Source organism: Zophobas morio, unplaced genomic scaffold (assembly GCF_036711695.1).
Source record: "Zophobas morio isolate AGI-343-1 ecotype UQ-CSIRO unplaced genomic scaffold, CSIRO_AGI_Zmor_V1 ptg000017l, whole genome shotgun sequence".
In the NCBI taxonomy this organism is placed as follows: domain Eukaryota; kingdom Metazoa; phylum Arthropoda; class Insecta; order Coleoptera; family Tenebrionidae; genus Zophobas; species Zophobas morio.
In genome coordinates, this window is record NW_026972122.1 from 15028537 (window position 1) to 15042141 (window position 13605).

The 13605-nt window shown below is 37.6% G+C and overlaps 1 protein-coding gene across 1 annotated transcript; it reads right to left on the bottom strand.

Moving 5' to 3' along the window:
* Nucleotides 1-11647: 11647 nt before the first annotated feature.
* LOC135129966 (uncharacterized) lies at nt 11648-12889 on the bottom strand. Its single transcript, XM_064057237.1, has 2 exons — nt 12874-12889; nt 11648-11970 (listed from the first exon to the last, which is right to left on the bottom strand). Exons 1-2 carry the CDS (start codon nt 12887-12889, stop codon nt 11648-11650), a joined length of 339 nt encoding a protein of 112 aa, XP_063913307.1.
* Between the last annotated feature and the right edge of the window lie 716 nt (nt 12890-13605).

A 13605-nucleotide genomic window follows, 5' to 3' on the forward strand; every position in this document is an offset into this window, starting at 1 on the left:
GTTTTCTTTGACTACATTTATTTTATTATTTTACATCAGCAATACTAATCTTCGTTAAAATTTGCACAACAAATCAGATATTTTTCTATATGTCGACATTTTTATACCTAGAGAAAGATCCCTCAACATCATACGATGCTAAAGGAGAATATTTAAAATTAGAAATTTCGGTAGGTTTCATTTTTAAGTATTTTTCTACAGTTTCGCCTTGAATACTTTGGTGACAAATTTAAAGCCTTGGTACGCGGTATTTTTTTGAAAAGTATTTTGCAGCTTTTTAAATGCCATTTCACCTACTCTCCCCGGGATATCTTCCAATTGTTTATACAATTGCTCAACTATATCCACAGACTGACTTAAGTTCAACCAAGTGGTCTCCAATCTAATTATACATTGTTTTTAAGATGGTAAAATGGGTTTTTATATAAGCCAAATTGTGTTTGAAATGCTTTTGTTAGAAACAAATGGAATTGAACATCGGCGATGCATTTCGATACTGCGAAGTCAAATTCCATAATAACCTAAAAAGTGTAACTTAGACTTACACAACAAAATTATGAATAGCAATAAACGCACCTTTTTTGTATCGTCAAAATAATCGGAATATTATATTGCCGCTTCAGTCCATGAACCTCATCTTGTCAGGACTGGTTCTGGAGGCAATGGACAATCCGGTAAGGCTCTCTGGAAGGCTTGGTACTCAAATGAGCTTTAAAAAATACTTTCTTTACGTTGGAAATTAAACCACTGCCATCTTCATATCGATTCCAGATAACTTCAGTTACTAAACTTAAGGCGTGCGTCAAAATTGGTGAAATTTTGACGAAAAAATAAGAACAAAATGACTTATCTTACCATAAACTTTCTAACAAGAACGGTTTTATATGACGACAATTTACACCTTCCACACCGTCCTAGGTATTGGTACATTACCTGTAGAAGATAAAATGGATAGTACAAGAGAGTCTCTGCCTAACGACAACAGTCAGGGCAATGAATATATCCTTGAAGATAACTAAGAACTACAGAAATGTGACAAAGATGAACTGATTAGTGATCTTATGAGAAATTCTTCTTTGCCAAACAAAAAAGACTGAAGTTCTTACATCCCGATTAAGAAAAAAACAATGTACGAGTGAGTCACTACCCATCCAGAAGTAATGCTTTAAAAACTTATTTTAGAGTAGTTTTAAGGCAGTGCTCCTACATAATGGAAACTCAAAACATTCTATTCCTCTTGCTCATTATGTTCCACGATAAGATGTGAAAACCTCATTTATAACTTTCCTCAAAATCGCTGATAGACAGCACAAATAGCGTGGTTTGGATTATGCGTCATTAGCTTTCTATTATGAACGAGGAAAAGTCAAGATATTTCTTCCATTTTTATATAAAACTTGGTCTTATTAAATGTTTTGTCAAAGCCATAGTTAAAAGTAAGTCTAAAGACTTTAAGTACTTAATTCAAAAATTTCCGAAGATCAATGACGCAAAAGTAAAAGACACTGCACAAACTTTGAAATACAACATACAGCTTGGGCAGTTTCAAATGGGTTTGTTCAAACTTTCTAGGTATAAAGAAATCTTCAGGTTCCAAGGAAAGGATCAAGACATTAAAACTATGGAGGATCGGTATCAAAGTTTTTGGAACAAATCTACAATGGCAGATTTTTGTTGCATATTGTATCGTGACGCATCAGACATAAGAAGACAGAGCACATTTTCTAATTTTTATGTTTTGTTGTTTAACAATCACCTCATATTACAGCTAAAGTATCTCTGGATAAAACACTTCTAAGTGAATGAGTATTGCTATATTTTCCAAAACAACCGTTAATTGTCAAAATTTTTTTCTTCATTTGTTTTCGGGATGCGAAGCCAATTTGAATTTTTTTAAATAGCACTACCATATAATGAATGCATTTTGGAATAGAGTTTTTTTTTTAATTCATTGATGTAGTACAATTATAGTTTCTTTCTAACTGAAATGGGAAAATACATTATTTTAAATAAAAATAAATAAAAAAAGAAAAATGACATAGCTACCTTTGAAAATAATCTTAATTTGACATGTAAGGTGTTGTTGCAAAAATGGTGCATCTAACTGAAACCGAGCGCATAAACGATGCTCAAGTAAAAACACCTTTCAATGAAATTCAACTTGAACGAGAACCCATTTCTAAGTCGACCGTTTCAAAAACCCAACGAAGATTTAATGAAACTGGAAGTGTTAAAAAATGTCCAAAACCTGGCAGGCCAAAAACTGCTGCAAATCATGAAAATGCCCTTAATGTCCTTTTAGACGCAACAGAAAACCCCAAAAGTCTATAGAACAATTAGCGCTGAATCACAATGTTAGCAGAAACTCAATTCAAACAATAATGAAAAAGAAAAAGCTTCAGCCATCCAAAATCCAATTGGTACAAGAGTTAAACGAAGATGATTTTTATAGTAGAGTTGAAATTATGGACACAAAATACAACAAGACGGAAATTTTATCAACAGGAGTTCGTTTTCTGACGAATCTACGTTTTGTTTAAATGGTTGTGTGAACAGACACAAGTGCAAATACTGGTCTGATACAAATCCATACTGGATGGAGCATATCCACACACAGCGTCGAGAACAACTGAATGTTTGGTGCGATATTATTGGTTACTATGTAATTGCTCCTTTTTTTTTAATAATGGCAATTTAAATTCTAAGGGACACTTAAGGTTGTTGCGGGAACGTGTAGTACCTAGACTTAGAGAATTGTTTTCCAATTACCAAAATCCGGAGTTACCAAGTTTCAACAAGACGGTGCTCTACCCCATTCGACGTCAAGTACGGCAGTAGTTAAATGAAACTTTTCCTGGTAGATGGATAGGCCAAAGGGGTACTGTTGAGCCAGGTCACCGGATTTGAGACAGCTTGACTTTTTTTGTGGGGCTATTTGAAGAATCGCATTTATATCAATATACCGATTCACATCGAAGACAATGAAGACTTACTTACGTAACGAAATTGCTAGGATTCGTCCAGAAATTGTCATTAACTCACTACAAAATCCTATTCAACATCTCTTTTCTACCAGCGGCAAAAGTAGTCACGGAGGCAAGACTGGAGTGGACAGTGGGCAGCTTTTCCCCATATAGATCTCCGGGAGTTGACGGTATTTATCCCACCCTTCTGCAGAGGGGAATAAGCAGACTACGCCCTATTTTGTTGCCAATGCTTCGGGCATGTCTGGCTTTCAGCTACATACCGAATGCATGGCGAAAAGTAAAGGTTATCTCTATACCTAAGCCAGGAGGACAAGATTACACCTTGGCTAAATCCTACACACCAATTAGCTTAACATCATTCTTGCTGAAAACGCTAGAAAGACTAAGCGAAAAAGAGATTCGGGAGACTGCTTTGAGCAATAAGCAACCTCTACATCCGAACCAACATGCCTACATCCAAGGAAGATCCACCGATACGGCCCTACACACAGTTGTAAATCGTATAGAGTAGGCGATGAAGTACGCAGACGATCTAGTCATTCTGTTCACTAGGAAAAGGAAAATTGGCACACTACAGATGCTAAAACTATTTAACACAACGCTTCAACTTTCGGATGAAGTCAAATACCTGGATTTTGTATTGGACTGGCGACTCAATTGGAAGGAGCATGTAGATGATAAAGTGGAAAAAGCACGCTCGGCTCTTTGGCAATGTCGTAGGGTGGTGGGAAGGTCGTGGGGTTTAAATCCCAACATCGCCCTCTGGATCTACACGGTAATAGTCAGACCGATGCGATGCTGTGCTATGGAACTTTAGTTTGGTGGCCTAGAGCCAGACAAAAAACAACATCCCTGCAACTTGAACACGTTCAAAGAATGGCGTGTCTTAGTGCTAGAGGACTAATGAGAACCACTCCCACAACGGCTCTGGAGGCTTTTCTTTGCTTAGCACCTCTTAACCTTTAGATAGAGGAAGCGGCAATGAGGACGTCTCTAAGACTCCACTCTCTGGGAGTATGGAACAAGCAAGGCCGCATAACGAAGCACACTCGTATCTTAACAGAGGCATTCAACAGAATACCCTTGTTAAGGATGGGTTGTGACCGAATGGGCACAAAATTAATATATGAAAAGACATATAGAATATCAATGAATTCAGAAGGAAGAGCCGACATCGAGATCTATGTCGATGGTGCCTAAACAGATAGTGGTTGAGGAGCCGGCATCTACTCCGAACAACTGAACGCACAAATCAGTGTACCTCTCGGCACCCACACGTCTGCCTTACAAACAGAGCTGATAATAGTAACTGGGAATAATGCTGGGAGCTAGAATCGTTGCTGAACGTGAAATCGGCAACAAATCAATACGCATACTTACTGACAGCAAGTCTGCACTATTAGCCCTGGACATCTGTACGGTTCGATCGGGGCTGGTTTGAGGGTGCAGACAAACGGTATGGTATGTAACGCAGAGGAATAGTGTAGAACTTTGTTGGATCAAAGGACACAGTGGCAACGAAGGAAACGAGAGGGCAGATGAGATGGCGAAGCGAGCCGCGCGCATGCCCTTCTGGGGACCCGAACCGGCAATCACACCTTCGGTCGCCCTCTCGAACGAACTCGTAAAGCAATATACCCATAGACGGCATGAGCAAATTTGGGCGACGTTGGGCAGCTGTCGGCAAAGTAGAGCTTGTATGGCGACACCAGACCATCAGTTGACGAAATTTTATCTCTCACTTTCAAGGGACAAATTACGCAAACTGGTAGGATTCCTTACGGGACATTACCAGTTTAACAAACATCTACATACGATAGGGGTGGTAATAGACCCAATCTGTCGTGGATGCAAGGAAGAAGAGGAAACAGCTGAGCATATTCTTCGTGAGTGCCCAGCCGTAGCCTCCTACAGGAAATCCATACCAGAGGACATCTGGCCTAGTATGGTAAAAATCAAGGAGTTTTCACCTTCTGCATTACTCAAGTACATTCAAGCAGTTGGGTGGCTTGACGAGTAGGGGAGCGGGAAAACACTCTGATATGTACGTGGGGAAGGTACAATGGGACCAAAGGCGAGACCTAAGTGCCCGCTGGCTACGGTCAGCCCACATAAATTAAGCATCCAATCTACCAGGAAATAAATGGAGAGCATTTTGAGCATGTATTATAGAAAACAGATGTTTAATTTTGATTTCTGTTGTTATGGGTTAATTTATTTATTGTTCCGTCAGGATTGACCAAAAATTTTAAAACATGCAAATGTTTTCATGGCTGAGTTTGTATTTAACGTATTAATTAAAATCCTTTTTTTCTGCCACTTCAAGAGCAGATTTCTCAAAGAGGAATAAACTTTTCTGAAGTTTTCTTCCATTGAATCTTTATTTCAACGTAATACTTGATTTGCTTCAAATTTTATTATTATTATTATTAATATTATTATTATTACATACAATGTCCTACAGGTCGTAGCCCAATTATGGGACAACGTTCAAACATGGCTAAAACAAATGATTGAGTAGCATCTTTTAATTTGGTTAATTGAGCAGTTAAAAATATCTATTTTGTTCTCAATATTATTATAATTAGACAGCATTTGTGTAAGTGGCGAACTGATTCCACTGTTCGTACGTGGTGTGTCGAAGGAGAAAGTGTTTTTAGTGCGTGCATTTATTCTGTTGATCTTAAATTGAGTATTGAAAAGTATTGTAGGACACTACAACTCCAATAATTATTTTAAATAACAATACAACAGAGTGCTCAATACGTCTGGTGAGCAGAAAAGACATATTAAGTCGATTGAGGAGGAATTCTTGAGGATGACCTCTAGGTGGGTAAACACCATCTAATACGTATACTGCCGTTTTCAGAAACCTCCGTTGGATTCGCTCAAGAGCAGAGATATGTATGTTATAAATAGGGACCATACAACTGAAGCATACTCTAAACGAGATCTACAATAAGTTATATACAAAATTTTCAGTGTCTCTATATCTGCAAACTCGCGCCCATTGCGTACAACAAAACCTAAGGACTTAAAGGCAGATGCAGTAACAGATTGGATATGTGAGCCAAATGATAATTTTGAATCGAACACTACACCAAGATCACGTACAACTTCAGGGTTAGTAAGAATAGTGCCATCTATATTATAATCAAAGAGAACAGGTGCTACTTTCTTCGTAAAGGTCATAACTAGAGCTGTGCGGTCGAAATTTATTTATCCCCACTATCCGTCCCATCAGGCCAGCAGTGCAGGCCGCTGCAGTTTTGCCTTCCTCGCTTCTCGCTTCCCAGTTGTGTATTATTTTTCATAATTCACACCAATCGTTTTATTGTTAACGAGACCGACACTTGATCATTATTAAAATTATTATTCTTATTATTTCGTGGATATGGATTTTAAAATCATCAATTGACTTTCAGTGAACATCATTTTTCGCGTAAATTTCTTCGCGATACGTAACATCAGCTGCGAGCCACTGGTCTGCCGTAGTAGGGGTCGATTCGAAGCGTTTAAATTTCAACCGCCTAGCTCTAGTCATAACATAACACTTATTTACTACATCACTTGAAATAATAGATTTAGAATTAAAGATCACCACAACCACTAAATTTTTAAGATAAAATAAAATCTCCATCTTTCAATAAACGTAATATTGTATTGTAAACAATACAATATTGTAATTACAAAATTTAAAAAAATCGGTCAAAAAATAAATGAGATATAAGAACTAAAAGTCTTAAGTGAAACACCCAGTATATGAGATAGCTTAGTTGGATGTTGTGAATCTATGAGGTGCAGCACAGTACAACAGGCAAATAAAGTTTCAGTTCTTTCGTTATATACTCATTCAAATATCTAACATGCACTGGGTATGCTCACATTTGAAGTGAAATACGTATTAGATCGATTTTTTAAACTAATTTAGGGGGGTAAATTAATAATTTGAAGAACTCTTAGTTTTCTTTTTATCATAAAATAAACGTTACATTAAAGTTAGATTGGAAAGTGTACCAGCTCTGAATCAGATTCATGAAAATGACAATTTCATTACTAACTCGACCAATTAGAGGATTAGAATCACAAATGACATTTCCATTAAATATTTAATTAATATGTGAGTTTTCCCTTACGTTGAGCGTGATGTGCAATCGAGCGAAATATGGAATGCGGGGTAGCTCGGAGACCGAGGAGGAGAGCGCTCTTTCATTAGAGCAAGGTATCTGTTGTTATTTTAAGCATGCCTTTATCTAATCAGACAAAAGCTTGCTGCGAGTCTCGTTAACTTCACCCTTCATGCCTCTACACTTATTACAAATTTCGCTGCGGCCCTCGTCCCCGACCCACCCCAAAAATCCACACAACACAAAGTCCAATTAAACTTATAACAGAACGCAGTCAGTATTAGTAAAAAGGATCTTTAAATGTCAGAAGAGAGCAGTTTTATGTTCTAGGCATCCACCCATCCACGTACTGCAAATATTGACTCTTCAAAATGGTACAATGATTATTGAGAAAAAAGTGTACACAACTTCACATCCATGTTTGCATACTATGAGTGTTCTCCACGTTTCGTCAAAATACTCTCAACAAACTAGTCTGATATGACAAAACAGACTTCGGGGCCTATTCTGTAACAATCCTATTTTTTTAACAGGGTGTTAAAAATTAACACCCTGTTTATTGTTCAATTCTTATTCTGTAGCGCCGCACCTGTTTTTTGATGCTCTTTATTTCCAAAATTTGTCGGTTCAGGAGACGCCTATAAAATTTTAGCTTGACATTTATTTCTAAAAATGGCTACAGTGGACATCTTTTTAGTGCTTCAAAAACAAAATTAAAAGAGAGAATGCGTTCAATAAAAAATCTTGGAATTTTTGAGACAATAGTAAAATCATTTTTTAATTTTATTTGCCTAGAGTCGAGAGACGATGCTTTTACTGTTATATGAGTAAAATCATATACTATGAGATGAGTAAAGTAATAGTTATAAAATAAAATAAAAGTGACAAAAATAAGCCAGTATAGGTGAGTGAGTATGTATAACGAGTGTTATACTGACTCATGAGCCTATACTGGCATTTTTGTCACGTGTATAATATTAAATTTTCTCTTATACCTGCTTGTATTCTTTAATTTCCTTCATAAAATGTGTAGTTGGCGGCAGTTACTATGACAGCACTGTAAATAAACAATTGTGGAATTAAAAAAAAAACTGTCATCAAATGCTATCAAAGAAAAAATAATGGAAATTCCAGAAGAAATCCGTAAAAAGGCATTAAGTGTGGTGCAGAATTTGCTTCCTGATACTTCCAAAGAGTTATACGATCGTGAATATCAACTGTTTAAGCAACAGACGTTGTTTGTGAAGAAGTGTTATTGGCGTATTTTGCAGACCAGGTTAAGGTTTTTAATTTTTCTTTGTACTTTTGTTAATAGCAAAATTGTTCTGACAGGCGGAAAGATACAAGTCATCTACCCTATGGTCCCAATACTCTAGGTTGAAAGGAAGCTTGAAAGCTTATGATAATGTAAACATAAGCAGTTATTGACAGCTGACAGCGTTCTTAAAAAAGAAGCATGTTGGTTATGAAGCCAAGAAGTCAAAAGTGCTTAGGAGAGATAAAATGTTGAAATTCTTGAAAAAAGCTCCTGACGAAACATTTCTCATGATGAAGGTACATACAGGCTTTTATGTTTTAAAACTTGGAATACTAATTGATTTAATGTAGATTGTTGTTACATTTGGAGTGGCGGGAGCCTGCAGGAGTGAGGAGGTGCACAAAATGCAGATAACGAATAACCGAGAAGAAGGAAATGTCCTAATCCTTACACTTCCGCATGCGAAAACTCACCAGAAGCGTGTATTTACGGTTTTGTCCGAAGGTGTAAATGGTGTAGAGTTATATAGAAAATATGCGGCTCTCCGACCATCGAAAGTCACACATCCCTATGTATACTAACTGCAAAAAAAATCCGAACACCTGGATAGAATAATAATTTTTCGAAAATCTTTTGGATTTACAGTCTATTACTTACTATTAGTAAATGATCAAAAATTCAAATGGAAATATTAACACCTAAGCTAGTAATGGGTTGGAGCACTTCTGTTATTGAGGCATTCGTTTACACGCCTTGGCATGGACCTAATGAGTCGATCAATGTCATCCTGGTTTAATTCATCCTAAGCAGCTTGTACTTCACGCTTCAGGTCGTTTAAAGTTTATGTTGGTCGTTGAAGATGAGTTTAAATGTCGTCCCATCATATCCCATACATGCTCAATGGACGAGAGGTCAGGAGATCTAGGAGGCCATATGTTGTAGACTTTCGGTCTCTTATAGAGTTAACAAACGCAGACGACGATCTTGGCACTCAGTGGTAGCTCTTAGTCGCCCGGATCCTTCAGCTCTGTGTCCTCTACCGTCTTGACTCCACGCCTGCCAACATTCCGTCACTGTAGCCACAACTCTGTTAACACGAAGTGCAATTTCTCTAAAGGACAATCCTGCTTCACGCATGCCTACTATTCGACCCCTATCAAAATCACTTAATTGTGAATACTGAAGACGTTTTCGCACTGGGGGCATGTTACTGGTTTTTTAAGGAATTTGAATTGTCGAAAGCGAATACCGAAAAACGTCAAAATTTGACTGAACAGCCCCAGCTTGCTAGACCTCAAATCAGGGTAACAACAATTAAAAAGACGTACAAGTTCTTCAAATTGTCTTCATATGTTCATCATTTCTTACTTATACAATAACCAATTCGTGTATAAAATTTCATTTGAAAATATCGACGTTTTCAAGGTGTTCGGATTTTTTTTTGCACTTCGTATACTTTTAGGAATGCGCAGTGGAAAATGTACAGTACAGCGAGTAGGCATCAATAGTTTCTATCGCATACCTAGAGTGATTGCCGAATACCTGAAACTTGAAAACCCCGAACAATACACGGGTCATTCTCTAAGACGATCTTCAGCAACTATTTTGGCGGAATAGGGAGCTGACATGACTGCGCTTAAAAGGTTTTTCGAAAATGTGTTCGCGCTTTGGGCAAGATTCCTTAGAGGAAATTGAGAAAAATATTCTCAGTTTAATGCCAATCAACACGAAAAAATCTAAAAAGTACGCGTGAAAATTGTTCTAAAGTTTCTCTGGTGAAAGTGGTTGTGTGATATTAGGAAGATCGGTGGCTGAACTTACATCCATGATGAAGGATTTTGGATTTAACATGAAGAAAAAAATGCTGAAGATTATAAGGAAAATCTTATTAAAACCATTTGGAACACTGTGGCAAAGACTTTGCAGGAAAAATATAAGGACGTAATTTTTGCAAGCGCTAGAATAGTTCATGACACCAAGAGAAAGAAGTTGCAAGTGAATCCCGAAAAGCGAAAAACTTCCTTGTCGAGTTTAATGTTAGAAGAATTGAACAAAATAGGTGACCTATGGAACCTAAACACCCCGAGTGGGTTGCAGAGGAAATTCTACCACATTGCTTCTTACGAGCTAGAATGGAGGGGTGGTGAAGCCGTAAATTGTTTAACTGGCTATTTTTCGAAGGCTGGCTGGTAGAACTACTGGCCGAATTATCTATAATCCTCCGTTTAGAAAAATAACACAAGGTGGAGCAAAATCTTTGGCTGAAAAATATGGTCCGTACAGAATTTGGCAAACCCAGATAAATGCCCAGTCAGATAATTTGTTAATTCAAATTTATAAATGCAATTGAAGTATAAATTGTTACTATTACGATTACGAATCATTCCAATCGATCAGCTGCAATTTCAAATTTGGGTGAGGCTGGAACTGGAAAACCTCAAATTGCAAAAATGAATGGACACGGCAGACAAATCCTACTTACAATAATAATTCAGCTCAACGCACCATGCGGCTATAGTTAATAAAATGCGACAACCAGCAAAAGTCAATATTAATAAGCTAATCGAAATGAACAACAAATCAAGAACTGTTTATAATAATTGTACATTCATAAATAACTAGCGGAACCCGGCAGACGTTGTCCTGCTTGTGTATATATTTACTTTGTATATATGTGGATATAAATGTATGGTATGGAGCGCAGAATGCGTTGTAGAAAACTGAATAATAAGATAACTCATATTGATGCTATTCCATTTATTTTCATTAGTATACACAATGTACACATTTTTGTATTAGTAATTCACGTGAATGAACAAAATTTTTGACTATTGTATGCGCTATATATGCTAGTCCAAAAGGTATAAGGTTATATGACCATTATAAAAGTAGTTGACCGCAAATAAGTACCCCCTTTGTGTGGTTCGCACTAAGCTTACCCGGTTGGCAATAAATCGTCTTCTCAACATTTCTTGCTCATATTTAACAGGGCCGGCTTTCAAAGCGAGTGGTGATTTCGGAACCCTCAGCGGCTGCAGGTAGTAAAGAAATAATGGAGTGGTGGATTTACATATTTAGTGAAAGCCGTCCCTGAACGAAACCACAACAGCCGGTCGAGCTCCATTGGACACGTTATTTACGACCCTAAAACCTTTTCTATTGTAAACAACTTAACTTCGACACAATGGGATAATTTTATGATGGCCATATAACCTTATAGCTTTTGGTCCACTATAACTGAAACAACTTGAACACATTTTAATCAATACTAACATCTATCGTAACGCTAGTGGGTAAACAATATTTTTGGTTTTTGGATTTGGTGTATAGACGTACAGAGTTTTTGGAATTCCTACTCTGGAGCAAGCAACATACAGTTGACCATGCGAAAAACATGGATTTCCTAAATTTAATCCGCCAACGCGCAGAGACTGCCCTTGGGCTTTGTTGATTGCCATCGCGAAAGCAAGACGCACAGGAAACTGTAGTCGTTTGAATGTAAAGGGCAAATCAGTAGGAACCATTGGAATGCGCGGAATCAGTTTGATTTTTTGGATGGCATTTTCAATAATCTCTAGTAATTCACTCTTTGTTATTACTGAGGATTGTAGACAGTGAACATCACTAATGATTTTATTTTGCGGTCAATACGATTTTTGTTGTAATACCAACGAAAACAATGCTGTCATTGGTGCCGCCATATATCTAATACTTGCTAACTCTTCAGAAGTAACATAGAAACGGTGTTCACGGACAAAGGGAGACGGAAGATATTGTTTTCTGTCTAGAAAAGTACCGAGGGTCTGTGCGCACGTACACAAAATAGAAGCGAACGTATGAAATGTCAAAACACATCTAGTCACGTTATCGACTAAAAATCAAGCAAGTACGAGTATATGAGCAGTACTGTTTGGTGCTATAGAGAGACAAAGAGGTCCGATATATTGCTTTGCCGTTGTGTTTTCGGACTCTTTTGAGGCCTGATAGCAATATAGTAGTATTCGATATATGGGTGCCGCTGATTCTCTAAGTTCATAATACTTTAACAGAGAGGCTGATGTGCTGCAGTGCCATCTAGTGGCAAGTTACAGCAAAATCGATAACGCGAAAATATTCTCCATGGTCAAATACCAACGTATATCAATTTTCATGAGGATCGGTTGATTGGTACAGAAGTTGATGTGTTGCAGCGCCATCTAGTGGCGAGTTACAGCAAAATGGATAGGGTGAAAATATTCTCCATAGTCAAATGCCAACGTGTACCAATTTTCATGAGGATCGGTTGATTGGTACAGAAGTTGATGTGTTGCAGCGCCATCTAGTGGCGAGTTACAGCAAAATGGATAGGGCGAAAATATTCTCCATAGTCAAATGCCAACGTGTACCAATTTTTATCAGAATCGGTTGAACGGTGTAGAAGTTGATGTGCTGTAGCGCCATCTAGTGGCTAGTTACAGCAAAGCGGATATCACAAAAACCTTCTCCATGAAAAACCACTTACATGTGCCAAATTTCATGGTGATCGGTCAAACAATTTCGGAGTCTATCGATCACAGATATATATACAGGGTTAGTCACGAGAGAATTACTTCTGAAAATTATTTTTACGCAACCCTAAATACTAATACCCTGTACCACTTGATATTATCTAAATTTAAAATGAAATGCCTAATCCATGATTGCTTTGACTTTGGCAGTGTCACTTTGACGTTAATTAATTTTTAACATTTTTTTCATCGTTGACTCGCCTCAAGAGCCCCATTGGATCGACGACATACAGTCAGATCAATCTGGGCTATACTGAAGCCGTAAGTGCTCTACCAATGTTGTTCGCCGCTAATGTGTATGTGTTAATTCGCGATCTCTGCGTCACCTAGAGCCTCTTCGAAGCGCAAATCTGCAACCTCTGGACTTCTTCGGCCATCCATTTACAAAAAACCCGTAGCATCCCCCCAAAATGCCCAACATTTTCAACAGATTAGTAGTTAAATTATTTACTTACTTGTTTGAGTTTGTGTTGTAACCTTTGAATAAAATGCCGTAAAAGGAATTTTTAGAAATAATTTTCTTGTGATTAATCGGTTGCAAAAGATCAAGAGGCACACTAACAAATTTATTAGCGGCGCCGGAGGAGATTTCCGACTGGCTGCGGTACCACCATGGACACTCGCGTAACCTCCTTTTCCACAATTGTCAAAATGAGATTGCCAAACTCAAAGCAATCATGGATTAA